At 57.1% G+C, this 24,542-nt stretch overlaps 1 protein-coding gene across 4 annotated transcripts in view; it reads left to right on the plus strand.

The window, feature by feature from the left end:
- RASGEF1A (RasGEF domain family member 1A) overlaps positions 1-24,542 on the plus strand; it is an 86,883-nt gene that overhangs the window by 36,070 nt on the left and 26,271 nt on the right. Inside the window, exon 1 of one of the 4 annotated variants that reach the window (XM_003994193.6) lies at positions 15,666-15,811. The exons of 1 other annotated variant lie outside the window; for it this stretch is intronic. In XM_003994193.6, coding sequence (XP_003994242.1) covers positions 15,794-15,811 — 18 coding nt within the window. In that variant the 5' untranslated portion in view covers positions 15,666-15,793. Of the gene's footprint in view, positions 1-15,665; positions 15,812-15,902; positions 16,068-23,525; positions 23,675-24,542 lie in introns of those variants that run through there. 2 more of the 4 variants (XM_045040361.1, XM_045040363.1) reach the window with 2 other exon arrangements.

Genomic DNA, 24,542 nt, shown 5'->3' on the forward strand with positions numbered 1-24,542 from the left:
TTAATGAAGACCCTTGGCCAAGGATGCTACATGCAGGAATTTTGTGGTGACCACACCCCACTTGAATGCCTTTTGCTAGGGGATCTATCATGCATGTGACAGCCCAGCCACCCGACAGAACGTCCTGCAACTAATACAGAACCTGAGGAGTTGCCCAGAGAAAAGAGCAGGTTGAAAACATTCCATGAAGTGGGAGCCCTGTGGTCCAGAAAAAGAACCCTGTATGCCCATGTAAATGATTTCATGAACACAGTGATTCTGGAAGGTGACACAAAGACACTGTTAACAGCGGATGTCTCTGGGGACGGCCTGGAGCCTGGGGTGAGAGAGGACTTACTTTTTCTTGTATAACCTTCTGTACTGTTGGTGCTGGCTGGAAGAATGAAGAACACTTCTCTGCAGGCCACGCCCACCACTCTCCCTCCCTCGGGGTCCTCAGGACAGGTGCGGGTCCCCAGAGAGGAAAGGGCATGCGCGCTGGTCTCAGCTCTCTGACTTCACTGGGTCTCCTCTGAAGGAGGAGTCCCAGTCCTGTCCAGTCCTGGCCCTGGGCCACCACACAGATAGGGAGGGCTAGGAACTGGGGGCGCTGGTCAGGGGATCACAGCTGTCTGGGGCAAGAGGAGAGGGTACAACAGCATCCTTCCGAGAGCCAGTGATTCTGAGACAGAGAGAGAGCCCTACCGGGAACGTTTGTGTCTGCGCGGGAGTAGGCTTGCGCACACAGAGGTCACCTCATGTCCAGTTGGCACCGAATCCCTTTCTACCAGCCTGGGGCATTATTCTCTCCCGCGCAAGATAGACTCTGGCTGTGCCCAGACACTCATCGGCACACAGCCGCAGCCCTCCCCGGGGAGGAGGCAACAACTCCCAGAGGCTCACGACCTGCTCACACCCCTGTCAGTCCAACCAGCCTCCCTCTGGACGCTCCTTCAGGGTCCCCCAGTGCTCCTCCCCTGCTCAGATGCCCAAGTGGCTGTCAGGGCCTCCCTTTCCATCACAGACAGCCTCTCACCACCCAAACGGAGAGGGCTAGGGGAGAGCCCCCAGGACCTTCACGGTGGCCCCAAGCCTCTTCAGGGTTGCAGAACCTTTGAAGGACTATTTGCAGGTGTGCAGACAGGACAACGGGGAAGGAAATCAGAGGAGGGACCCAAACTCTTCCTCAAACCTGTAATAAAGTATAAGTAAACTGTCAAAAAATGCAATGTAACTATCCAAAATATTTGAAGTGAGTGAAGTAAACAGAGAAGCTCAAGCGTAGGAGACCATATGTTCTACTGTGGTTAAAACCTTTTCTGAACGTGGCGCTCAAATGTACCTGCATCAGGCCCCAGCACACCTCTGCCTGTTCAGCCTCTGCTCCCCCCACGGCCCCCCCTCCCCACCCAGCTCAGGGGCTGCATTGGGTCCAGATCGCTGCCCACGGTGCACGAGGGGTGGGCCTCCATGTGCCTTTGCCAAGGGATTCTAGAAGCCTGCATTCTCCTCCAAGAGAGTGACTGTGGCAGACCTGGCTCATGTGTGTACAGGGAAATGTCTTAGTGGCTGGGGGTTAAGCACGCGGGCGAGGTCCCCAAGGACTCCTGTGGGGCTGGGTGGGGCCAGGCACCCTGGCCCTGGTATCGGGCGTCTGGGCTCGGGACCAGGCTGAGGCTCAGCTGTGAGCAGTTACATCTTATTAAAATGGAGGTGGGGTGTCTGGGTGGCTCAGTTGGTTAAGCATCTGGCTCTTGATTTCAGCTCAGGTCATGATCTCATGGTTCATGAGATCAAGGCCCGAGTCCGGCTCTGCACTGACAGCAAAGAGTCTACTGGGGATTCTCTTTCTCCTTCTCTCTCTGCCCTTCCCCTCTCTGTCTCTGTCTCTCTTAAGACAAATAAATAAACTTTAAAAGAAAGGGGTGGGGAAAGGAGGCAGAGACCATTAGGATGGGGTGTGAATCAGGGTTGAGAATCCTTGCTTCTTCCTCACGTCTCAAAATCCACAGTTATGGATGGCAGGAAGGGAGCTTGGGACTACATATTCCTTCTTTCTCTTGGAATCAAGGGAACCACTGTCTTCCCATATCTGTGTCATCTCTCACTCCCAGAAAGATGTCCCAAGATTACCGAGGGTCCCTGCCTCTCTCCTCTGGACCCCAAGCCAGGGTCTGCCTGTCCCCTGGACCCTTCCTCACACCCACAGGGACTGGCCCCTGGGCTGCTGGCATTTTCTTCTTGGACGGAGTCCAAATGCTTTGCACTATGACTTTGGAAATGCAAGCATGGCTTTTGTGGACTTTGGCTATCTCAATATTTCAAAAATGCTTTTGCAAGAAGAACAAACAGACATTGGAATCCATAAATAGTTCCTCCTGGCACAAGATGAAGGGACAAGGGGCCAGCCCAGCAACCGTAGAACCCTGGGACAGGTGGCTGCGTGGCCCAGGGATCTGTATTCAAGCAGTGGACTGCACCCCCCAAAGCTGGTCTAAGGCCCCAGGCTTGTTGTGGGGCCTTGGGCGAGCCCTGCCCCTGTGTGAGCCTCCGTTTCCCCAACTGGACTGGTAACCTCTCAAGGCCCTGCAGCTGGCCCCTCTGATTCTGCAGGATGACGTCTGAAGGCTGGGAGGCAGAAAGGTGGAGCTGGCACTCCAGGCACGTCCGATGAGCCTGGCAGGGGTGGCTGAGATGCTTGGGCGCTGGCCTGCTACCCTCTCCATGCTGAAGTCTCCCAGGGGACAGCACGCCCACTTCACATGCTTGTGGTTTCCAGGTGGGAAGGTTTGGCTGTGCTAATGCTGGTGCCACATCTGCCGCCTGGCCCTCCATCGTTAGGGCCCCCAGTAGGGCCCTCTCTGCATCCCCGGCCTCTGGTTCCAGGGTAGCAGCACTCGTGGGCCACAGGCCCAGTCCCTCTTCCCTGCCTGCTAGGTGTCCACGGTGCCCTGTTCTGGTGTCCACGCTGACCCCACCGTGAAGATGGCCGGCCTGGGCCCTCCGAGGGGAAGACGTGGTGCTGCCTTCATCTCCTGTGCCCTCTCTGTCCTCAGTTTCCCTGCCTGGGGTTGGGGCTGGGCCAGGTGGAGGCTGAGGTTGCCTGCCCTCTGGGCCCCCTCGGGCCAGCCAGGTGGGGGTCATCCTGGGTATCGGTCCCGGAGAGGCCCCGGTCACTGTGAGAGCCAGACCCCACACCCTCCGTGCTCCGTGGGGACGGCCCCGGAGGCCCGAAAAGAGCTGTACAACTGTGAAGTGCTGTTCTCCTCACAAACACATCTAGGTCAGGCTCCTCTTGTGGTTGTTCCAGGAACAGGGGGACTTGCCACGTCTTAGGGATGCCCAGAGAAGGTGTGGTAGGGCCAGATCAAAGGGCTGGGCCCTCTCCTCTCCACAAGGTCGCCTGGCTACTGCCCACAGTCCCAGAGGAGGCTGCCAGAGAGCTCGCATTTGAGATCCCCTTGTGTGTGTGTGTGTGTGTGTGTGTGTGTGCGTGTGTGTGTGTGTGTGTGTGTGTGTGTGTGGTGGGGGTGGGGGTGATGCTCAGGTCCAGCCTGGCCTGGGGGACTCAGAGCTGTCAGCAAATGAGGAGAGGACTCCTTCTGTCTCATGGGGCCCTCAGTTTCCCCTTGTGCTTGGCCAGCCCCCATCCTCCTTCCCAGACGCCTCATGCTCCTGGAGTCCCTCCTGGCTCCCAGTCCCTGGGGATTCCTGGTCTGCTTCTCCACTTCACCCTTCCCCTTGGATGGAGCCTCTGGCCATTGTGTGGACCAGTGCTTGGAGCTGACCCTGACCTGTCATGCCCTGTGGCCTTGCCCCCTTGCTCTGCCTCCTCCATCCTCCCCCACTACAGTCTCTCTGTCCCCACCTCCTACCGGCAGTCTCCTCCCACAGTCTCCCTGACCCCACACCCTTCTTGAGCTGTCCTCCAACTTCTTCTTTGCACTTCTAGAAGGAGCAGCCTACATGGGCCACTCCTATTTCTTCTGGTTCTGCACACACTCACAGTCTGGGCCCCCTCCCTTTTTCACCTAGAACAGTCTTCCTGGCTCATCCCTCACTGTCCCTGCCACCCACCCTGGGGCACCTGGCTCATGCAGTCCCTCCATTTCAAATGTTTACTTATTTATTGTGTGTGTGTGGGGGGAAGGCAGAGAGAGAGAGAGAGAGAGAGAGAATTCCAAGCAGGCTCTGCGCTGTCAGCACAGAGCCCGATATGGGGCTCGATCTCACAAATGAGACCATGACCTGAGCTGAAATCTAGAGTCAGATGCTTAACTGACGGAGCCACCCAGGCGCCCCTCCTTTCCCCCTTTTAAGAAATAAAGGCTTGATCAGAAAAGTCAGCCCTCCACTGCAGGGGATCCTCACGACCCCTGGAGGAGGGCAGGGGCTAGGTCTGGCCTCAGCCCTGGAGGACAGACACCAATGACACCGTAATGGCACCAAATGACAGGCAGCCCTTATGCTGCACACAGATGGCTAGGCTGGGTCTAAACAGTGAAGCTTCCATCCAGCTGAAAAATAGCTGCTGCGAGGTCAGCCCCAAATGGGTTAAAGCTGACACCTCGGCTGTCCTGGGGCCACTCGGGGCCTCAGGTGGGAGTGTCAGAACCCTGCCAGGCTTTCCATAACAGAAGACTCGAGAGCCTCCCAGCTAGCACGGCCCCCCACCCCACCCCGGCCCCAGACTCAGCCACTCTGCTGAGCTTCCGGGGAATTGGCAGGACAGCCACAAGTGTCCAGGTGTCTCTCTTATAGGCTCCCACACTGGTTTTTCCATGTGTTGGATGCACCGAGCCCTTTCTAGCTTTGGGGCCTTTGCACCTGCTGCCCGGCATGCCCCCTGGTACCTTTACAGAACGGCTCCAGTCCAGCATCAGGATCTCTGCCCCAGGCTCTCCTCCCACGGAGGCCTCCTATGACCCACAGGCTCTGTGTTATTGCCTTTCTTGTCACCAGCTCTATCTTGTTCATTTGTTTACATGTTTACCATGCCCTGCCCCCATGGCCCCAAGACTAAACCCTGAGAGCGGTGACCTCGTCTCTGAGAACTCGGCACAAGGAAATGTTCGTTAACTTTCTAAAAATGAGTAAGTGAAGGGGCACCTGGGTGGCTCAGTTGGTTAAGCATCTGATTCTTGGTTTTGGCTCGGGTCATGATCTCCCAAACCGGGAGATCGAGCCCCGAGTCGGGCTCTGTACTGTCAGCAAAGGTAAGAATCAAGCAGACACGTCCCCAGGACAGTGAAAACCCGCGTGTGTGGAGAGGAGGGCTCTTGTCAGGCTGGCTCAGAGGCCCACTTGCCTGCCCCCGATCAGCTCCCACAGCGTGTCCCTGCCTGCCACAAGTAGAACCTTCTGGTTGGCCAGCTGGAAGGAGAAGCTAGCGGGATGTGTGGATGCAGTGATGATCACTGCTGAGCACACACGCCCAGGGGCGAGGCGGCGTGCCAAACTCTTCCAGGTTCTTTATGACAGAGAGGACAGACTGCCCCTCCGGAGACCCATGAGTCTAAGATGGTGCTGCCCGATGCAGCCTTTCCTGATACCCAGCCAGGATGCTCCCCACCCCTGTCCGCCCTGGGCACCCTCCAAGCCTTGGTTATACCCCGGCTGGCTGAAGGAAGTCTCCCTTCTCCAGGAGCCTGTCAGGGAGCGAGCTTGAGCTTCGAGTCTCGGTTTTAGAAAAAGAACGCGCATTGTGTTCAGCTGATGACAGAGCCGTTCATATTCTCTGGAGGAAATTTGGGAAGCACTTAACGAGGATATATGAAGAGAAGAGGAGCAGTGGCCAGTGTGGGCACACACCCTGATTAACCTCTCAGGGTGTGTGTGCCAGTCTGTTTTATAAGCACACGCACACACATGTGCACACGTGTGCTCACACAACCCATGTGCACACTCGTGCACAAAGCATACGCGTGCAAATACATGCACATACACGTCCCCACAAAGTCACGTGCACGAGTGCGCACAAACACACACCTGGATGTGTTGTGCTTTAAACCCGGCCCGCTGTCGAGAAGTGGCTTTTCTCATGTGAGGTGCCTTGTGGAAGCCCATCTCCGTCATCCACTTCTGTCCTTTTCCTACCCTGGCCTTCCCCGTCACTTGGGCTAACACTCTGTATTACCTTTAGCATTAATTTTGCAGATTTCACCGGTGAAAATTGATTACTCAGGGCCTTTTGTTGCCATGAAGCAATTTGCTCCTTGTTGATGGGTTTTCCTGCTTCTTCACGTGCGGGAGCCTGAGCCCTTCCCCCTCTTTGGGGATGGGAGGTGGAGGCTCCCTGCAGGGTGCACAAGGACATTCATGCCTTGTCCTCGTCTCACGGGGTGCTGGCCTGTTTTTAAGGCAGTCCTCCGTGTAGATGATGGGGTGGGTGTTGAGAGCTTTGCGGGGGGGGGGGGGAAGGTCTCACTCTGACACCCCCTGCCCTCACCAGTCCCACAGATACTTTCATTAGGCTCCTTATGAGTGCGTGGTTTATGTCATGACCTATTTCATCTGGGGAGGTCACCTTCCCCAGCCCCTGCCTGCCTCGGTAGCCCAGCACCCTCCTCCTGGACCTCCCCACCCTCACCCCCAGCCCCCTGAATCTCCCTGGGTTCTGCTGCCCTGTATCCCTGCCCTCCTCTCCCTGAATGACTTCTGGCTGTCCCCTCTGTGCATTGCTCCTCAGTCCCATGGCCCTGGTCTCCAATCCAGGTTCTGATGCTGTCTCTAGGAGCAGCCAGTGCCCACTGACCCCTGGAGGCGGGATCTCTGGGGACTGGGCCTGGCAGGTGCCTCTTCTGCAAGTTCTGCGAGGATTTGTTCGGGTCTAAGAGCATCTGTCTGGAGGGACCTCCCAGCCCTGCATTCCTGCCTTTTCTCCTGTCCCTGCGTCTGTGACGGCTCCGTGGTGGCCTGCCGTTGGGTCCTGGGATGGGGAGGGCTGGGTGGACCTCAGGCCTGCAGAGCTAGCAGAGGGGGAAGAGCTGCGGGAGATATCTCATCCTCTTGGCCTCCAGGAGGTGGAAGCAAACAGACGGATTCTTGGAAGCCTTGTGTGAAAAGACATTAGGAATCCTCTGTGGCGCCGTAAGGCATTTCCCAAAGGAACGCATTTGTGCAGGTACAGATTCTGAGTCTCAGAAGATTGAAGAGGGATGCACATTAACAGTTTCCTGCCTGCCAAGGCCCTCCTCTCGGGCAGCGCTGACCCAGGAGGCTGGACTGGGTGGCGGCAGACACGGGGTCAGGGCCAGTGCTGCAGACCCTCACTGGGACCAGGGCTGGGTGGGCAGGCATCCCAGAGTGGCCTGCCAGCATGGGGGGGGGGGTGGGCATTAGAAGGGCCTCCCTCGGCTGCCACAGGGTCTCCTGGAACATTTGGGAGGAAGCAGTTCTGCGGCGAAATACCTTTGAGAAATGCTCTATCCGCTGCTAATCCAGAACACGGCTGCCACACAAGGGTGACAGGCCCAGGGGCGAGCGGGCTGAGAGCCAGCTCGCTTTCTGCTTATGACCCTGCCCTCCTGGAGCAAGCAGTGCTTTTTTCTAATTCTCACAAAGGCATGGCAAGGACTAGAATTTCCAGCCCTTCTTGGATCTACAAGACACTGAGAAGCCCTGGGTAGAGAGCCCAGTGTCGCCTGGTGTTGACCCTGGAACCCTACTCTCCTGCAGCCCGGCAGGGAGCACTTCCGGGGGGGGGGGGCACAAGAGTCTCGGGAGACAGGCTGGCCCCCTGTTGGCAGCACCCCGCTTTGCAGCCTGGAGCAGGTCCCAGCTTTGCCCTGGGCCCCATCTTCTCACCTGTGAGTCGTGCAGAGGCTGTGTCCAAACTGCGTTGCTTTATGGGTTGGGGGAAACCCAGATAGCAGCTCCCCTGAGGGGCCCCTGCTCCGTGCCGTCATCATGGTGACTGACAGGGCTGGGGCAGGTGTGACGGCGAGGTCAGATGAAGAGGGTGGGAGTGACGCCCCGTGACAGATGCAGAGGACAGTGGTCTGGGCTGTCCCGCACTCACGCTCCCCCGGGCCTTCTGATGCGGACGGATTCCCGGCTCCTGCATTGGAACAGGGCGCATCTCTGGGCCTCTGCTGCCTCCCTGGAGGATGGAGTAAGGGGAAATGCTAGACCAAGTGGCCCTTCCCTCTGCCCTTGCGCCTTCCCCCCACCTTGTCCTGATTTGGTGTTCACCAGATGCCCCCCTCCCACTGGGCCAGTTGTGCCGCCCGCCCGTCCTGCCCTCACTGCCCTCCCCGGGGGCACTCGGAGAGCCTTCTCGGCCAAAGGGCTGCATGAGAACCGGGGTCCACCCAAATCAGATTTGGCTCTTAGCTCCATCTGGTGAGAAAGAACGAACATCATGTTCAGTCAGAGTTGGCAGGGGGGGACGGACTGAGGCTCACAGAAGCTGTGACCTGGTCAAGGACTGTCTGCTAATGACATCACAGTCCATGGGCAGCTCGCCATGAGTCCCGTGTACTTCCGACTTCCCCACCGCCCAGGGACAAACCACTGTCCCGGACGGAGTGGCCTGCTGTCTCCCCCAAGGCCAGAGGACTGCCCAGCCCGAAGTCCCGCAGCTCTGGAGGGCCCATCCTCAGGGTCTCTGTCCCCGCCAGCCCCAGGACGCTGCAGGATCCAGAAGTCTCACCTCAGACCCGACCTCCCTGTGACGGCTCCAGGGTCAGCTTTCTGGCAGCATGGCTGCCAAACCTAGAGGCTGTGTCCCCTCAGCAAAGGAAATGTTCTCTGACGACAACCGCCGCCCATTATGGAACCAGGCCCCTCAACGTCAGGGTGGCCTCTCGGCGGGGCCGAACATCCAGGCCGGAGGAATGGACGCTCTTGGGGTGCAGATGGCAGGTGGGGCTTTGCCGCTCCGGCCTGGCGGGAACCCGACGGCGGAGAGCAGACGGCTTCCTCTGCAGCTCCCGCCACCGCGGGCACTGGTCAAGGGGGCACGTCTGGGCTTCCTTTCGGGGGTGCTTCTATCCCCGCCTTTCCTCAGGGACGTGTTCTCGCTCCTGTGTTCTCAGGAGATAAATGGTAGCCGCTGGTGTCACGCAGAGACAGGAGAACCACCTCATTCCGTAAGCTGGCCCGGCCAGCGAGTGTCACCCAAAGGGAAGCCTGGCTGGTAAGAACTTAATTTATTTCTTCATGAGCAGGAATCTTGAGTATGACCCCTCAGAGGTCTTTTGTGGGGTGAGGGAAAGGGCCAGCGTGTGGCCTCTAGCAGGCCTCTAGTCCTGTGGTGGCTCACTCCACCTCTGCCTGGTGATCCGATCTGTGTGGCGGGCTGTGGTCCGTGCTCCGCCCATCGCTGCCAGCCAGGACTCGGGGAGACTCAGGGCGAAGGGACAGCGGGACCCGGGGAGCATGCCCAGGCTGGGGGCGCTGCTAGGAACTGACTCCCACCCCTTCCCTGGGAGGACAGGACCCACAGGTGCTCACAGCCAGGCCTGCCTCTTTCCCTCCCTCCTTCCGCAGATGGCCTGGGTCCCACCGAGGTACCTCACCGGGATGGAGAGAGGACCCTCCTACCTGTGTTTTCTCCTTCTCCGGAAGCGGAGGCCGGGCTAGGAGCACAGACTGTTCTTAGCCACCCCAGCCCTCTCTCCAAAGGGCGAGTGCTCTCTCTTTGCAGGAGCAGGGTCCCCTCCGGAGAACCAGGATCTCTGTGTCCCCCCAGCCTCTGCCCTAGGGGCCCCCAGGCCCTTCCCAGCCCCCAGGCCCCCTGGGGAATTGCGCCCTCCAGATGCAGACCCAGGACACTGGCAGAGTGGATCGGAGGGTGAGTGGGAGCCAGGCCGAGTGGAGGGAGGTGCACCAGGGCCTCTAGTCCTTGGGGGCCTTTCAGTGGCAAGGGTTCTCTGGACCTTTCCAGGTAACAAACATCCTGTTTCCCCAAAGTGGGTGTTGAGGTAGAGAGGTGTACAGAGGTGAGGAAGCCCCCGGGGACCCCAGCACCACCCCCAAGGGTGATGCCCATCCCTGGCATCAGGTCCCCACGTAGCTCGCCTCACCCCTCTGAACTCCTGCCATCATGGATCCCTGTGCGTGGGGAGGGGGCAGGGGCAAGGGCAGGCATGCAGCGGGCAGGAAGGGCTGGGCAGAGGGGAGGGGATGGGAGCCCTGAGTTACAGTTAGTTACATGGTTACAGTTAGTTACAAGCTGGGTTACACATGTATTGCACTGTTAGTTACACAGCCTCAGGGCAGGTGGGCAGCTCTCCCTCAATCTGCTATCAGGTCAGGACCAAGTGGAGGGCCACAGTCCAAGGACAAGGGCAGGCTGTAGGGAGGGGCCTGGGAGGTTCCTGCCTGGGGTAGGGGTGGGGTGTCATTTATTCAGGGTTACCTCTGTTTGAGGGGACATCAGAAGGGTTAGCTGTCCTCCCCAACCCTACCCCCACACCTTTTGCTTCAGTGGTGCCTAAATCCATTAGTGATTTGTTTGCTTAGAATATTATTCTTCAAAAGGGAGTGTTAGTGGGATGGTTTTAGGGAAATGCAGAGGCCTGAGTGGCTTCCTCAGGGGACATCAAATAGTGCCCAACTTGTCCAGGTTCCTTGGGGATAGGGTCAGCAGCTGAGGAGAATTGGCACTCCCTTCCCCTCCCGGGGTGTTGGGCACAACTGCCATGGAGCTCATGGGTGTGTTTGTGTCTGAACTCCACAGGGAGACCAGTGGCCACTCTAAGAGAGCTGACGGGCCCACAGGCCACACTGTGTCATGCGGGTTCCTGTTAAATGCTCTTAGCAAGGGCTTCTGAGTGTAGACAGCCCAGGCCATCTCCCAGGGGAGGCATAGAGCCTCTGCACAGTGTGAGCCCTTGGAACTAGAAGTTTCTAGAAATTTCTAGAAGTGCTTGGTTTGTTTTGCTTTGTGTTTTACCAACCACCCTGGTAGTTGAGTGTCATGAACCCTGCTTTGTAACTGAGAGAGTCACATGCCTTGCCCCTCACGCTGAGGATTGGAGCTGGAGCTCTGCCTGTACAGCTGCCCTGGAGGATGAAGGGGCAGGGGGAGGGGAGTCAGTGCAGGAAGCAGAGCCCGACCTTCATCTGTTCCCTCACTCTCAGTGCTTGCTCCTGCGTGATCCCACAGGTGTCATACAGACTTGTACCCGCGCCTACTGGCAGCTGGGCCTCCCCCAATGCTGGAGCCCAAGCCTTTGAGGTCTTAGCCTCTGCAAGGCCTTTGTGTCCTTATCAACAATCCCGTGGAGGCACTTGGGATCCTGCTTCCTCTGTTCTGCAAGATCAGCCCACCCAATTTAGGCCACCTTTCATCTTCCCAAACCAACATCCCTTTTAAAAGAAGGGAGCAAGTGTTTTCAACAGAGTGGCCTTTGGTCTTGGGCAGATGAGGAGAGGGAGGCCAAGGCCCCAGTGTCCCTGAAATGCACCTTCTCTCAAGTCAGCTTCTTTTTTTTTTTTTTTTTTTTTCAACGTTTATTTATTTTTGGGACAGAGAGAGACAGAGCATGAACGGGGGAGGGGCAGAGAGAGAGGGAGACACAGAATCGGAAACAGGCTCCAGGCTCCGAGCCATCAGCCCAGAGCCCGACGCGGGGCTCGAACTCACGGACCGCGAGATCGTGACCTGGCTGAAGTCGGACGCTTAACCGACTGCGCCACCCAGGCGCCCCTCAAGTCAGCTTCTTTCGGGCGTGACCCACAGGAGACTCAGAAGGGCCCTGAGCTCAGGTGGCTTCTGCCTGACCTGCATTTATTATTTTTCTCTTTCTCAACTTTTGCAACATAAATAATTTGGAAGTAGAATGTACATACAGAAAAGCGCATGAGTCATAAGTGTGCGGCTCTGGTGAGTTTTCGTGGGATGAAGACATGGGTGACTGGCACCAGCCCCAGCAGCCCCCTCGGAGCTTGATATGCATGGGATCCTGATTAGATGTTCTTTCGCGCCTCGCCTTTTTAGCTGCACGTGATGTGGTGGGACTGGTCCTCGTGGGTGGTTGACTTTGTCAAGCTCTTTGCCGGGGGCGGGGGGCGGGGGGGCTCCGCCGGATGAGTACGCCACAGCTCACTTGGAGGGCAGCCGGCTGCTTCGCAGTTGGGAGCCATCGTGAACAGCGCTGCTCTAAACGCTCCTGGATGTGCCTTTGGTGTGAGTGTGTAAGCATTTCTAGTGGGGCTACACGCAGGGAGGAAGTCCTGGGCCTGTGTGCGCCGGGCTTTCCCAGGCACTATCGGACCGTCTCCCCACGTGGCTCTGCCTGGTCTTGCTCCTGCTGCCAGTGACTGGGAGTTTCCACTGGGTCACGGTCTCACCGGCACTTGGCCTTTTCTGTCCTTTCACTTGAGCCATTCTGGTGGGTATACGGTAGTGTCACAGTGTGGTTTTTATGTTCCTTCCCCGATGACGAGTGTAGTTGAGTGTCATTTCCTTTTTCTTACGTTCATCACCATTTTGGAGATCCTTTCTCGTGCAATGCTTCTTCGAGTCTCTCGCCCGTTTTTTAAAAATTGGGTCTCTTGACTTTTTTTGATTTGTATGAGTTCTTTATATATTCTGGGTATAAGGCCCGTGCTGGATATCTACATCTACATCTGCACATATATACACAGACATACACAGACACACATTTATTCAACGGATCAGGGCCAGGTGCCCCCATGCACAAACGTCACAGTCACTGGGGCACAGCAGTGAGTAAAACAGACAAAGGCTCTGAACTCACGGAGCCCAAATTCTCTCCCTAGAGGCGACTAACAAATAAGGAAGTGGAAAGGATGTGTGGACTACAGTAAAGTGAGGAGAAAAGTTCAGTGGGGGAGGAGGTGCGGGGGTGGAGGTTAAACACTGTAAATATGTCACCGAGGAGGTGACGTGTCTGTAAGGACCTACAGGAAGAGCACTGCAGGCAGAGGGAGGGCGGGCAGGCCTGTGGGGACTGGTACAGAGTGAGCGAGTGGTGAGTGGAAGGTGGCAGGTCTCAGATGGGGGCAGGTCACCAGGTCACCGGGACTCTGGCTGGCATTTCATGGGGGTTCTGGGCAGGAGGGGACTGGACCTGACTCAGGATTTAACAAGGCCCTTCGCCTTGGGCCACTGTGCTGAGCAAGCGTGGGTGGAAGCAGGGACACTGACTAGGAACCTGTTGCCGTGGGCTCCTGTCCAGCTGTCCCATCTGTCCCAGTTGTCAGCACTTGTGAGCACGTCCAGGGTCAGCATCATCCCAGACTCAGGCTGCCCTGCTCTTTGCTCTGCCATCTCCGAGCATCCTCTCATGGTCCCAGGATTGACGTGCTGTTCTTGGCCTCATGTCCGGCCCACATCCACATCATCTGGGGCCTCTCTTCTGTGTGCTTTGCCTTTGCAGAAGCCTCCGGCGAAGGTCTACTGGCCACACCGCACCTGGCTCATTCTCCACGTTTAAAGCCAAATCTGGCAAGGTAACAAGATCCTTCTGTCAGTCCCCACAGGCCCTCCCTACAAGATCTTGCTCCCTGCATCCAGCCCCGCCCACAGCTTCAAGCAAGGGAACACTCCAGCAGGCATCAGCCCTGGCATGCCCACCTCCCTGCCTCTTTGGGCACCAGGAAGGATATAAATGCAGCCCAGGCACACACAGAATGCTGATGTCACACCTGTGAGCAAAGGAGAAAGTGCCCTCTGTGTCTGCAAGGACATTCCCATTGTGGAGACAATGGGCAGAGGGGCCCTCCTTCCTCCTGGGGAAGCATCTACTTTATTGAGGTCCTTGGGGATGCAGGTGAAGTCTGTGAGTGAGCACCTAGGGGAAATGGCTCTGTGACTATAAGAAGGTGCCGTGGGGCTGGGTATCAGCTCAGCCACCTCCTCTGGGCTGTACCATCTAGAGCAGCAGAGGAGAAGGCCTGCTCTGGGTGCAGGTGGCAGCAGGGGTGTTAATTGCCCACATGGACATCCTGAGACAATACTGTGGCCAGCTGAGGGCCCAGATGTCAGGCAGGGTTGTGGGCTAGAGCCGAGGGCCACAGGGTGCCTGGCAGGCTTCCCCAGGGCGAGAACCTAGGCCTCACCCTCTTGGTGCTCTGAAGCCATCTGAAGGGGTGAGGTGGCCAGACAGGCCCAGGACCTAAAAGCCCAGGCTGATGCTTGTGCTACAAGTCCCCTGCAGAGGCCACCATGAACTCCGTATCCTCCAGCTGGCCTGAAATGGGATGCAGAAGCATCAGGGGGAAAGAACAGTGTGAAAGCTTGGAGGACGGGTGCGCCAGTGGTCTGTGGCCCTGGCCTTCGCTGCCTGGTGCTCCTCCCCGCCCCCATTGCCCACCCACAGGAGCCGCACCAGGCTGTGGTTAACGGTGCAGGTGCTACAGCAGTGAGTGCTGGGCTCCAGTCCTAGCAGAGAAAATGAGGGGGCGGTGGGCAGAGCTCCAAGAGAAAGACACCTGTTTCCAAACTCTTGCACTCACTGAGTGGACCCTGCACAGCCCCTAATTAAACAAGACAGAAATAACTGTCCACCGACACTCAGCCCCGTGGCCAATCTTGGGACTGCTAAGAGAGCGGGCAAAGAAGAAGGGGGAGTGGGAGGAGAGATGGCTGTCTCACTGGGCAGAGGGTAGGCATCCAAGGACTGGTCTGGACACAGACAGGGTCACCTCTGCCCATCCCTGTCCCCCGGCTTGCTCATGAGCCCTGTTGGGCTTGTGTCAGCCTCTCTCTGAGCATCCCCTCCTCTCTATAACGTGCAAGCTGAGAATGTCCCTGTTCCTCTCTAGTGGTGACTCCCTCAGAGTCCCACCCCAGCTTGGTCTCCCAACTCAGCCTCTGGGCTCTCCAGTTCCAGATCTCCCAGGAAGGGTGCTCTCTGCTCAGTCCATCTTTTCCATACACATTCTGAGAGCCTGGGTTGGGGTCCACGGCAGGCACACGGTGGAGGGGGTGACCTGTCACCTGACAGGATTTCTTCCGAACGCTGTGGCATCTGGGGGTGGAATGACGCCTGACTCTGCCATGTGCCAGGCCCAACCCTAAACCGTGTTTCAGATTAGTCCTCCCACAAAAGCAGCTGCCGTGTCCCCTGTGTTCACGCAAGGAAATGGAAGAACTGAGTTACGTGTGCCGCTTGGGGCCAGAGTGAGCGCCCCGTCAGGGGAAGCACTCAAGCCAAGTGCTGGCCGAGCATCTGCCGTAGCTCTGTAGTGAATATCTACGATAAGGTGAGGTCGCAAAGGTCGCGGACAGGCTCAAAGGGAGGAGATGGGGTTCCAGTGGGGCCTTCCGGGAGCGGGATCTCACCAACACCGCTCGCGTCCCGCACGGAGTCTGGACCCACAGAGCACCGCTTCGCGCGGTGGCACACCGGCGTCACCCAGCACCGACGCGCTGGTGCGGCCGCCCGACTGATGCCTCGCTCCGCGCCCGAAACCCAGCGCTAGGCCCGCGCGAGCTGCCCCCGCCGCGCCCCTCGCGGTGCCCCTACCCCTGTCCCTTCCCGACCACCCTCCCAGCGGCGACCCGCCGCTCAGACTCTCTCCCCTTCCCCGCCCCGCCGCGCCGCGCCACGCCCCACTCCCGACGCCCCCGCCCTCCCGGCCCCGCCCGCGGCCCAGGTTCCGCCCGGTTTTTGGCCGGGCCAAGAGGTCCTCGGCCCCACCCAGCCCCTCCGCTTTCCCCGCCCCCGGCCCCGCCCCGCCCCGCCCCTCAGGAGGCTGCGAGCCGGAGGGCAGCGGGTATGGAGAAGCCCGCGGGCGGGGTCGGGGGGCGGGAGCTTCCCGGGCGCTCGAGGAGAGGAGCGGCCGCACGCGGGGCGCTTGCAGCGCCAGGGCACGGCGCGGGGTGTAGGCAGCCAGGATGTTTCTGGAGCCCCAGGTAGGGATGCGGCACGTGGCAGGTGCGGGGCAGCGGGTCGCGAGGCGGCGACGTGGGTGAGCACGCAAGGCAACCCCTTGGTTGCAGCAAGACCGGGGGCAGGGGGTTCTTGCGCCGCCGAGAGCTCGGGAAGAGGCGCTGACCTTCGGCAACTAGTGAGACCATCCGGAACATCTGTGGCCTGGCTCGGCTCAGAAGGAGGCTGCCCTTGGGAACCACTCCCTCTGCGTGTCCGCAGTGGGGCACCTGCTGCCAGGTGGGCGGCGCCCAGGGCTCAGAACCCATGGGTGGCTCAGGCTGCCGCTGCCCTCTTTCGGGTATGGCTTCCTGATGCCCATGATCATCTATGGCTGGAGGCGGGGGGGGGGTTCTTGCAAACCTAGTGGGGGCCCCTGTGGTGTGAACAGGGCCAGAGAGGCAGGAGACAGCACCCCCGGCAGCAAGGCAAGGAGCGGGATGGCTGCCCTGGGACTGGCAGGCAGGCTTGTTAGAGCCAGGACGACCCTGAACCCTTTCCCAGGCTTGACGGGCACAGAACCACCTGTTTGCCCTGGAGGAGGTGGGGGAGAGGAGGAGGTCTGTGATGAAGTGGGTACGTGGGAGGTGTGTCTGTGTGTGTGCCATGTGTGGGCGAGAGTGAGAGTATGCGAAAATGCAGGCATGTTTATATATGGGGAGTGAGAGCGGGAGAGGAGGAGGGAGAGGTGTGTATGGGGGCAGGGTTGTGCCTGTGTGGGCACATGAATGCCTGCGTATTTAAGGAGACTGAGCTGGGGCGGGGGGGAGGGGCTTCAAGGAGCATGGGCTCCAAGGTGAGGGGCAGCTTCCTTTCTGGATGGCTCAGGTAGGGAACTGAGACTTAATCCTGAGCATGAGGCAATGTGATGCATTTCTGTGGCTCTTTGTTAGAAGCCACCCTTTGAGATGGACTGGCGGTGTGATTCAGGTACAGGGTGCTGTCGCTGTCCCAAGCCCCCTCAGCGTGTAGCTGACTGCACAGACCTGGGAGCTCAGGCCCAGTGTGGGTGAGGGCACGGAAGAGGGCCTCAGCTGAGCTGGCCGGCCCTGGCTGTGCCAAAGATACAGGACTCATTTGTTGCTTCGTTAATTCACCTATTTGGTGAATTGATTAAACACTTGTTGTGTGTGGGTACTGTGAATTCAGCAGGGGACCAAACACACGACAGTCACTGTCCTCATAGAGCTCACGCTTGAGGATGGGGAGAAAGCCCCGTCAATAAATGCAATGTGAGTGGCACCTGGCTGGCTCGGTTAGAAGAGTGTGCAACTCTTGATCTCGGGGTCATGGGTTCAAGCCCCGTGTTCGGGTGTAGAGATTTCTCAAAAAAAAAATAAACTTAGGAAAAACTTAAATACAATATGGAATGTTGCATGGTGGTTAAGTGATAAAGGAAGTGAAGCAAGAAAGAGGAATAGGATCTAGGGCGGGAACATCAGTCAGAATAGTTTAGGTTATCTGCAGAAACAAAAAAAAAAACCCCAAACCCACGGAATCCAGTGGCTTTTAACAACACAATGCAAATTGGACTCTGCTCCAAGCCTTCTTCACTCAAGGCCTCAGGCTGACAGGTTCCGTGGCAGAGGGGGAGACGGTCTCCGGCACTAGTATTTTAATGCCCCAGCACAGAGCGCCACCTGTCACTTCTCCTTGCTGCTCTTGAGCCGGACGAGTCATGTGGCCTCACTCAGTCTCACTAGGACCAATAGTGACAAGCCTGCTTGGCCTGGCAGGTAGGGCCCAGTGTAGTGACCACCACTGAGGGGGTGCTGTTTGTACCTTGGGTAGGACAGTCAGGGGAGGTCTCTGCATGTGTGACGTGTGCATGAGGACCTGACAGAGGGCAGGGAAGGAGGTAGATGGCAGTGGGAGTGGAGGGGCACACCAGGACACCACCAGGCGGGGCTTTGAAGAGGCCTGCGTGTCCAGAGGCCGACCGGAGGCTGGATGTCAGGAGCAGAGCAGGTGAGAGGGAGAGGACAGTGGGGCCAGCACAGTGGCCCAGGAGCTCAGACCAGGGAGGCAGGGGTGGGGGAGAGAAGGACCGATCCGGACACACTCTGAATTAGAGCAAGAGGCCTTGCTCGTGGCTGAGATGTGGTGCTGGAGACGGGGAGAGGCAGGCTGACTCCAGGAAGGAGGGCATTGGTCTCAGCGAAAGGTGGGAAGGGATGCGGGTGGAATGGTGGGGGGTGGGCAAGAGGCAGCAACAGTTTGACATCCCCTGGGGAGAGGTCACCTAGCAATGGGGTGGGCAGGCGAGAGACAGAGCGCGTGGGCAGAGGTCTGGCTCAGAGTGCTAATTTGGAGCCCCAGCTTGCCCTACCCTGTGGGTCCCTTGCTGCCCCCTGGCCACACTGCTACCCCTGTGCCTGCTGGCTCAGGACAGCCTGGTCCTGGGCCCCTGCTGCCCCAGGCACCACACCACCGTCTTGCTGGACCTGCCTGCTGGGCCGGGGACCCTTTGTGTGAACTTCACCAGGGGCAGCAGGACGGACTGAGGGAGCTGCAGAGTCTTGTGTTGACCTGGCTGCTGTGGGCCAGGGGGCTGGCCAGGGTGCAAGAGCACTGGGTTCAGCACTGCTGGCAGGTCCTGTACCCACCAAGCACAGGACCACAGTGGTGCTGTCTTCAAGGGCTGGGCGGTACGGAGGGCTGCTGGGGGGAATGGGTAGGGTTTTGCTCAGGAATGACACAGCCTGTGTTGGAGCTGTATCTGTGGAAGCTGTCTGCACCCTCCGTACCTCGGGGCTTCTTGGACCTCACCCTCCGGGGCAGCCACTGGTGAGTGAGCAGAGGAGGGCTGTGTCGGTCAGGAGAGCAGTTGTATCTCCTTGCTCTTCTCGTAAGCTCCTGGAAAACCTCTGGTCATCCTTGGAAGCCCATCTCAAAATCACCTCCTCCAGGAAGCCCTCCTTAACTTCTTTCTACAGAGTTAGTCCCCCCACCCTTGTGCTTCCTTGGTATCTGGCACGGACCCTGGTCCTGAGTTGCTCGTACTGCTCTGTGGTGTTACATCTGTCTGCCCTGGCAGATGCTGAGGTCCGTGGGTTCTTCCATTTCCAAGGGTGCAGCACAGGTCAGTAGGACTTCATGGATGTTTGTTGACTGACTAAGTGAGGGAAGGAAGGAACAAATATGAGGGCTGGAAATGGCCTATGGAGACTGCTTAGTTCTGTCTCCTTGTTTTACACATGCGGAAACTGAGGCCCACGGGGTCCTGGCTTACCTGAGTTCAGCCCGGAGGTCAGGGGCAGAACTGGCTCCCAGACCAGGATGCCTCCACTGTGCCAGGTTCAGGGCCGGTTGGTCCCTGTGGGTTCCAGAACAAGGGGGATCCCAGAGGCAGACAGGTTGAGGGGCCGTGGGGTGAGCAGTCGGGTGGGAGCGTATGGCCGAAGGCACCGGGGTCTTGGGATCTCAGGAGAAGGAGGGCAGCCAGGGGCCTTTACTGGGGTTCTTTGCCCTCCCCCCTCTGGAGTCCTGCAGCTTCTGGCCCTGTGGCCTCCTTGTCATAGGCAGGGTTTCTCTGACAAACCCACTGCCCTGCACCTCTGCCTCCGGTGGAATAACCCTGCCCTCGCCATCCTGCTCACACCCGCCTGCCTGGCTGGGGCCAAGCCCACGGCATTTCCCAAATGTCAGTGTGGCTGCCGTACTAGCCGCCCCTGCCTGAGGTGGGGCTGGCAGGTATGAGTCAGAGGACCTGGGGGCCAGCTCATGGGTCTCCCTTAACCCTCAGGAGGTCGCTGTACCAGTGACACAAGTGGCAGCCGAGGCTCCAAGGTCTAAGGCTGCAGCAGCACCAGGAGGCAGGAGGAGGTGACATTCATCCCAGAGCCTGGCCTTCCTGTGAGCAGCAGGGCTGTGAGCAACATCCTTAGAAGAGGGCTGGCAGGGTCCCAGAGGAGGGTGGAAACGGGCAGCGCCCAGCCCAGAGGGCACAATGGTGCAGTGTCATGGGTGTGTGGCCAGGAAAGCAGGCTATGGGCCAGACGGCTGACTTGGGTGGACATTGTGTCCCTGGCCAAAGGCTGGGACACCTGCCGAGCTGGCGGGTCCCAGGGCACCTGGGCGTGCTCACACACACCTCTCCCTACTGCTGCCGCTGGAACGAATGTCACAGCACCTGCTCCACATAGACTGAGTGGGGATATCTTTGGGGTTAGGGACACTTGTACCCGGGAGAGGTAGATAGGTAAACTATTTTTTAAAAATGTATGTTAAGTAATTGGTAGTTGAATCCTCTTATTAGTTTGAACAGATTTCCAGTGTGGCTTCCTAGAAAACCTAAGAGATTAATCATATTACCTGCACATAAGGAGCATTCTGCCTCTTCCTTTCCAATGTATCTTTTATTTATTTTCTTATCATATTGTGTTTTCTGAAAGGTCCAAAGCAACATTAAATAATCGCAGTTGTCCTTGGCTTGATCTTCATTTTAATGAGAAGGCCTCTAATGTTTTTACTAACTCTGAAATTGGCCCTAAATTTCAATAGATACTCTTCATCATGAACAGTATGCTCCTCTGCATTAATTGCCAAGAGTGTTCACCAAGAATGGATATTAAATTTCATTGAAAGCTTTCCTGTATCTAGCAAGATCATCACATTCCTTTCCTCCTTGGACCTATTAATGTGTTGACTTACTAGCTTTTCTGAGCTAAATCATCCTCATGTTTCTGGAATAAATCCCACTGGGTCAGAGTCAATTGTGCTTTAAAATGCTTCTAGGTTCATTCGGCTGATAAGTTGCTTAGGGTATTTTTCATCTATATTCATAAGTAAGAATTTATATGTACTTTCTATTACAGGACATATTTGTCACATTTATAAATCATGGTTGTGTCAGCTTCGTAAAATGAATAGGAAAGTCTTTCAATATGAATTGTGTCGTTGAAATACTTTAAATATCGTATAAAATTATCTTATTCTCCAAGGCTTGAAATAATTCATTTTAGAAACTGTCTCAGCTAGGAGTTGGTTTAATTTTTCCCTAAGGTCTGGTTGGCTGTCAGCTTACCTTAATTTGCACCATGGTTATTGGTCTTTGGGGGGTTTTAAGCGTTTTTAGTCTATTTTGGTTATTTATATTTTCTAAATAATATCCCAGTTCAAAATGCTTTCGGATCTTTTAGCACAGATTTATAGAGTCGATTCTTTTAAAGTTTCTTGTCCCTGTCTGTGGCCAGATTCCCGTTTTCATTCTTAGGAGCTGCATTTTAGATTTCCTCTCTCCCCCCACCCCCACCTCCTGCTTTCCTTCCTCCCTCCCTTTCTTCCACCCTTTTGTTGATTAGAACTGCCAGAGGTTTACCTTTTTATTTTGTGGTTCCTAAAGAAAATCAGCTATTAAATTCAACCAGCAAATTCCACTCTCTTTCGTTAAATACGCTTTTAGTAATTCCTTCTTCCAGTTTACTTTGCTGCAGGTCTGCTTGTTGAGAAGCTCTTTTTGAATCTTAGTTCATTTTCACTGTTTCTTGTTTACTTAAAATATGTTGAAGTGTATGAATTTTTCTCTGAGTATAGCTTTGGACGTATCAAATTTCATGAGGAGTTTTTTTTATAAGGGTTATTTCTCTAATGTATCTGTAATTGGAGGGTTTTTTTATTTAAAGCTTTTATTTATTTATTTTTGAAAGAGAGAGGGGGGGCAGAGAGAGAGAGAGGGAGAGAGAGAGAATCCCAAGACGTGGGGCTCAGTCTCACAACCGTGAGATCATGATCTGAGCCGAAATCAAGAGTTGGGTGCTTAACTGACTGAGTCACCTAGGAGCCCCTGTAATTGGAGTTTTCATTCCTTCTTTAGCAAAAACATGTTTTAGGGAAGTTTTTTAATCAAGCGGGTAGACTTTTGGTTCATCCTTTGTTTATTAATATTCGGCTGTTGCGTTGTGTCCACAACATTCTGTCACCTGTACATTTCTGTCTGGGGACTCTGGGGGCATATTTGTGGCTGGCCCTCGGGCCCTGGCCTGGCACCCTCCCCCCTGCCGACACCGCTGCGGTGCTGAGTTCATCGGGCCCCTTTGCGCACACTCCAAGCAGGTGGCTCCATGTGGGCCAGGCGGTGTCCATCGGCTGGCTCCCACCTGCCTTTGTCGTGCACCTGCTCTCCCTTCTCCTGAGCCCATGCGGGTGGCTCTAGGGTTTATGCCGGATCGTGGTGGTTACACCCACCAGGCTTCAAATCTCAGCCTTCCACTTTGGATCTGTAAGGTCTGGGCTGATGACTTACACCCTTTCAGCCTTTGTTCCTTCATCTGGAAAATGGGACAGTGGCTGCCTGGCTAGCAGCAAGTGCCTTGTGTGGGCAAGCGTGCTGCCCTGGGGACGCTGCCTAGAGGCAGCGGTGCCACTCCTACTCCTGGGGGCTGGCTAGGTTCTGGCTACTTGGTCATGAGCCCCCAGCCTAGGGGACCCAGGGTGTGTGGCGGGAAAGCTGCTGTGTCCAGGGAGTGGACACAGGAAGTGGGAGCTTTTTGTTGGAGGGTCAAGACATGTGCCTTGGTCTTTCTGAGACGCTGTGGCCCCTGGCCAAGGCCGTGGTTCCCTGGCCCACCAGAGAGGCTGGGGCACAGAACCCTCCTGCTCCTGGAGCGCAGCGGGGTCCCAGGGGCGTCACTCTGGGCGTTTGCCCGGAGGATGACAATTCAAGCAAAGAAAATTGATTTTTATTTGTTTTTAAACACAAAGGAAAATCATTGCTCAGCCTAATTAGATGTCATTTAAAAATAAAGGAACTGTGTGTTCTTTTTTTTTTTCCATACCCCAGCAACCCCAGGCAGCCTCGGAGGTGTAGGCTGGCACTCGCTCCTGAAAGGTCTGAGCCGTGGCCTGTACCCCACCGCACCCATCCATTCTGAGGGGCCCAGACTCCCTGCCTCTCAAAGACCCCCAACTCTGATGCGGTCCCCTCACTGTCCCATTCCCTCCTGGAGCCTGGGCTCTTCCGGCCTGATGGCCGGAGCTCTCTCTAGTGACTATGCAGGCTCTGAGTAGCAGCCCTGCAAGTGGACCCTCCACATAGAAAGGGGGCCCTAGAGGGTGATTTCAGGCGAGGTGGGGGTCTGTGACCCGGTCCCCCAGCCCTCCTCCTTCGGGGCACATTGAGTGGGCTCCCAGAAATGAAAGGACTGGCTCCCATGTTTATCTCCGTTTGCACTCTCTCCTGTCCCAGCCTGTGCCCCACTCAGCCTCCAGGAGGCCAAGTCGCCCGCCCATGTGCAGAAGTGCTGGGGTGACCCCTGTGGAATCCGGTGGAGTCGGCCCAAGAGGGAGGGAGGCCAGAGGGGAAGGGGCGGGGAACGCGGGGCCCGAGTGGCCTGAGTGGGAGGCCAGCATGCCAGCCGCCGCCCTGCGGGAAAGGGCAGGGATTCTCTGAAATCCTACCTGCTCTGTCCTTGGGCCTCTCCGGCCTCAATAATGGGACGGTTATTGGTGGACAATGACATTCTGTCCCTTGAGCAGCCACCAGAAGAAGCTGACTGGACAGAAAGGGAGAAAAGAAGGAGGAAAAAAAATGAGGAAAACAGCCGGGCTCGGCGGAATTTGTACTTTGGAGTGTGAAGAGGAGACGGCAAGATTCTTTCAGTCAATTCGAATAGTATTTGGTGCTAGGAAGGAATCCGGAGGGAGAAAAATGAATCATGCGTCCGTAACAAAGCTTTAATTATCAGCATCGCTCCCTAGGCCGGGCCTTTGTCGCGGAGGCGCCCCGCGAGGTGCTGCCTCGCTCTGGTTCCCATAGCAGCCGCCTCCTGGCAGGGGTCCGGCCTGCAGGCCTCCACCGGGCCCCAGGGCCCCAGGACCGCCCCGCCAGGCCCAGAGGGTCCGCCGAGGTAAATATAGCCCTTCCTCAGGGCATCTGTGAAGGTGATTTCTTGAAGCTTGGTTTATGTAAGGAATGTCACTCGTTGTCCTCCAGGAGCTCCAGATGCCCACCCGGCTGGGAGGATCCAGAGGCGGGAGGTGCAGGGTGCTCCCTGGCCCGACCTGCGGGGAGGGGGCAGGCCATGTCCTCCCAAGGACTTCCGTGATAGAAAGTCCATGGGGTGCAGAGGGAGGAGGGATGAGGACCTGTCCACAGGGGCGTGTCACCCCTGCCACTTCCCACCCTGGGCAGGGGCCGAGCAGCCGCCCCGAGGAGGCCAGAGCCAGCTCAGAGCCCCCTCAGGCCAGGGCAGGGCAGCGCAGCCAAGTCAATGGGTCTGCCTGCCTGGAAGCAGGGGGTAGCTTCTCTCCACTTTCTTCCTGTGTGCAGGAGGGGGCCTACTGGCTGACCTGGGCATGGGGAGGTGAGAGGGAGAGGTGAGATCAGGGAGAGGTCAGCACCAGGCCCCACAATCTGTGTCAGGAAGGAAGCGGGTAACTGACAAGTCCACCCAAACCGGCGAGTACTGAGCATGTCCCGAGCATGGTGGCCTCATGGCGCGCTTGCTACCGCCTGTTGAAACAGGTGCTGGAGGTGCGGGTGTTTTACAGAGGAGGGTGGGGCTCCAGCTGCCAGTGTCCTGGACCCCCAGCTCATGCTTGCAGCCAGACCCCAAGTATCTGCAGCGTGTGGCCCCAGCGGACAGGACCAGAGCTCTCTGGTGCTTAAGAGAGACACATATCAACTCCGAGTTAGGGAGATCTGAGGGCTGGGGTTTGAGGAGGGGAGGACAGCCCCCAGGAAGGAGGTTCCTGCCTTAGGAGTACCTGAATTCC

The sequence above is a fragment of the Felis catus genome, chromosome D2, assembly GCF_018350175.1.
Source record: "Felis catus isolate Fca126 chromosome D2, F.catus_Fca126_mat1.0, whole genome shotgun sequence".
In the NCBI taxonomy this organism is placed as follows: domain Eukaryota; kingdom Metazoa; phylum Chordata; class Mammalia; order Carnivora; family Felidae; genus Felis; species Felis catus.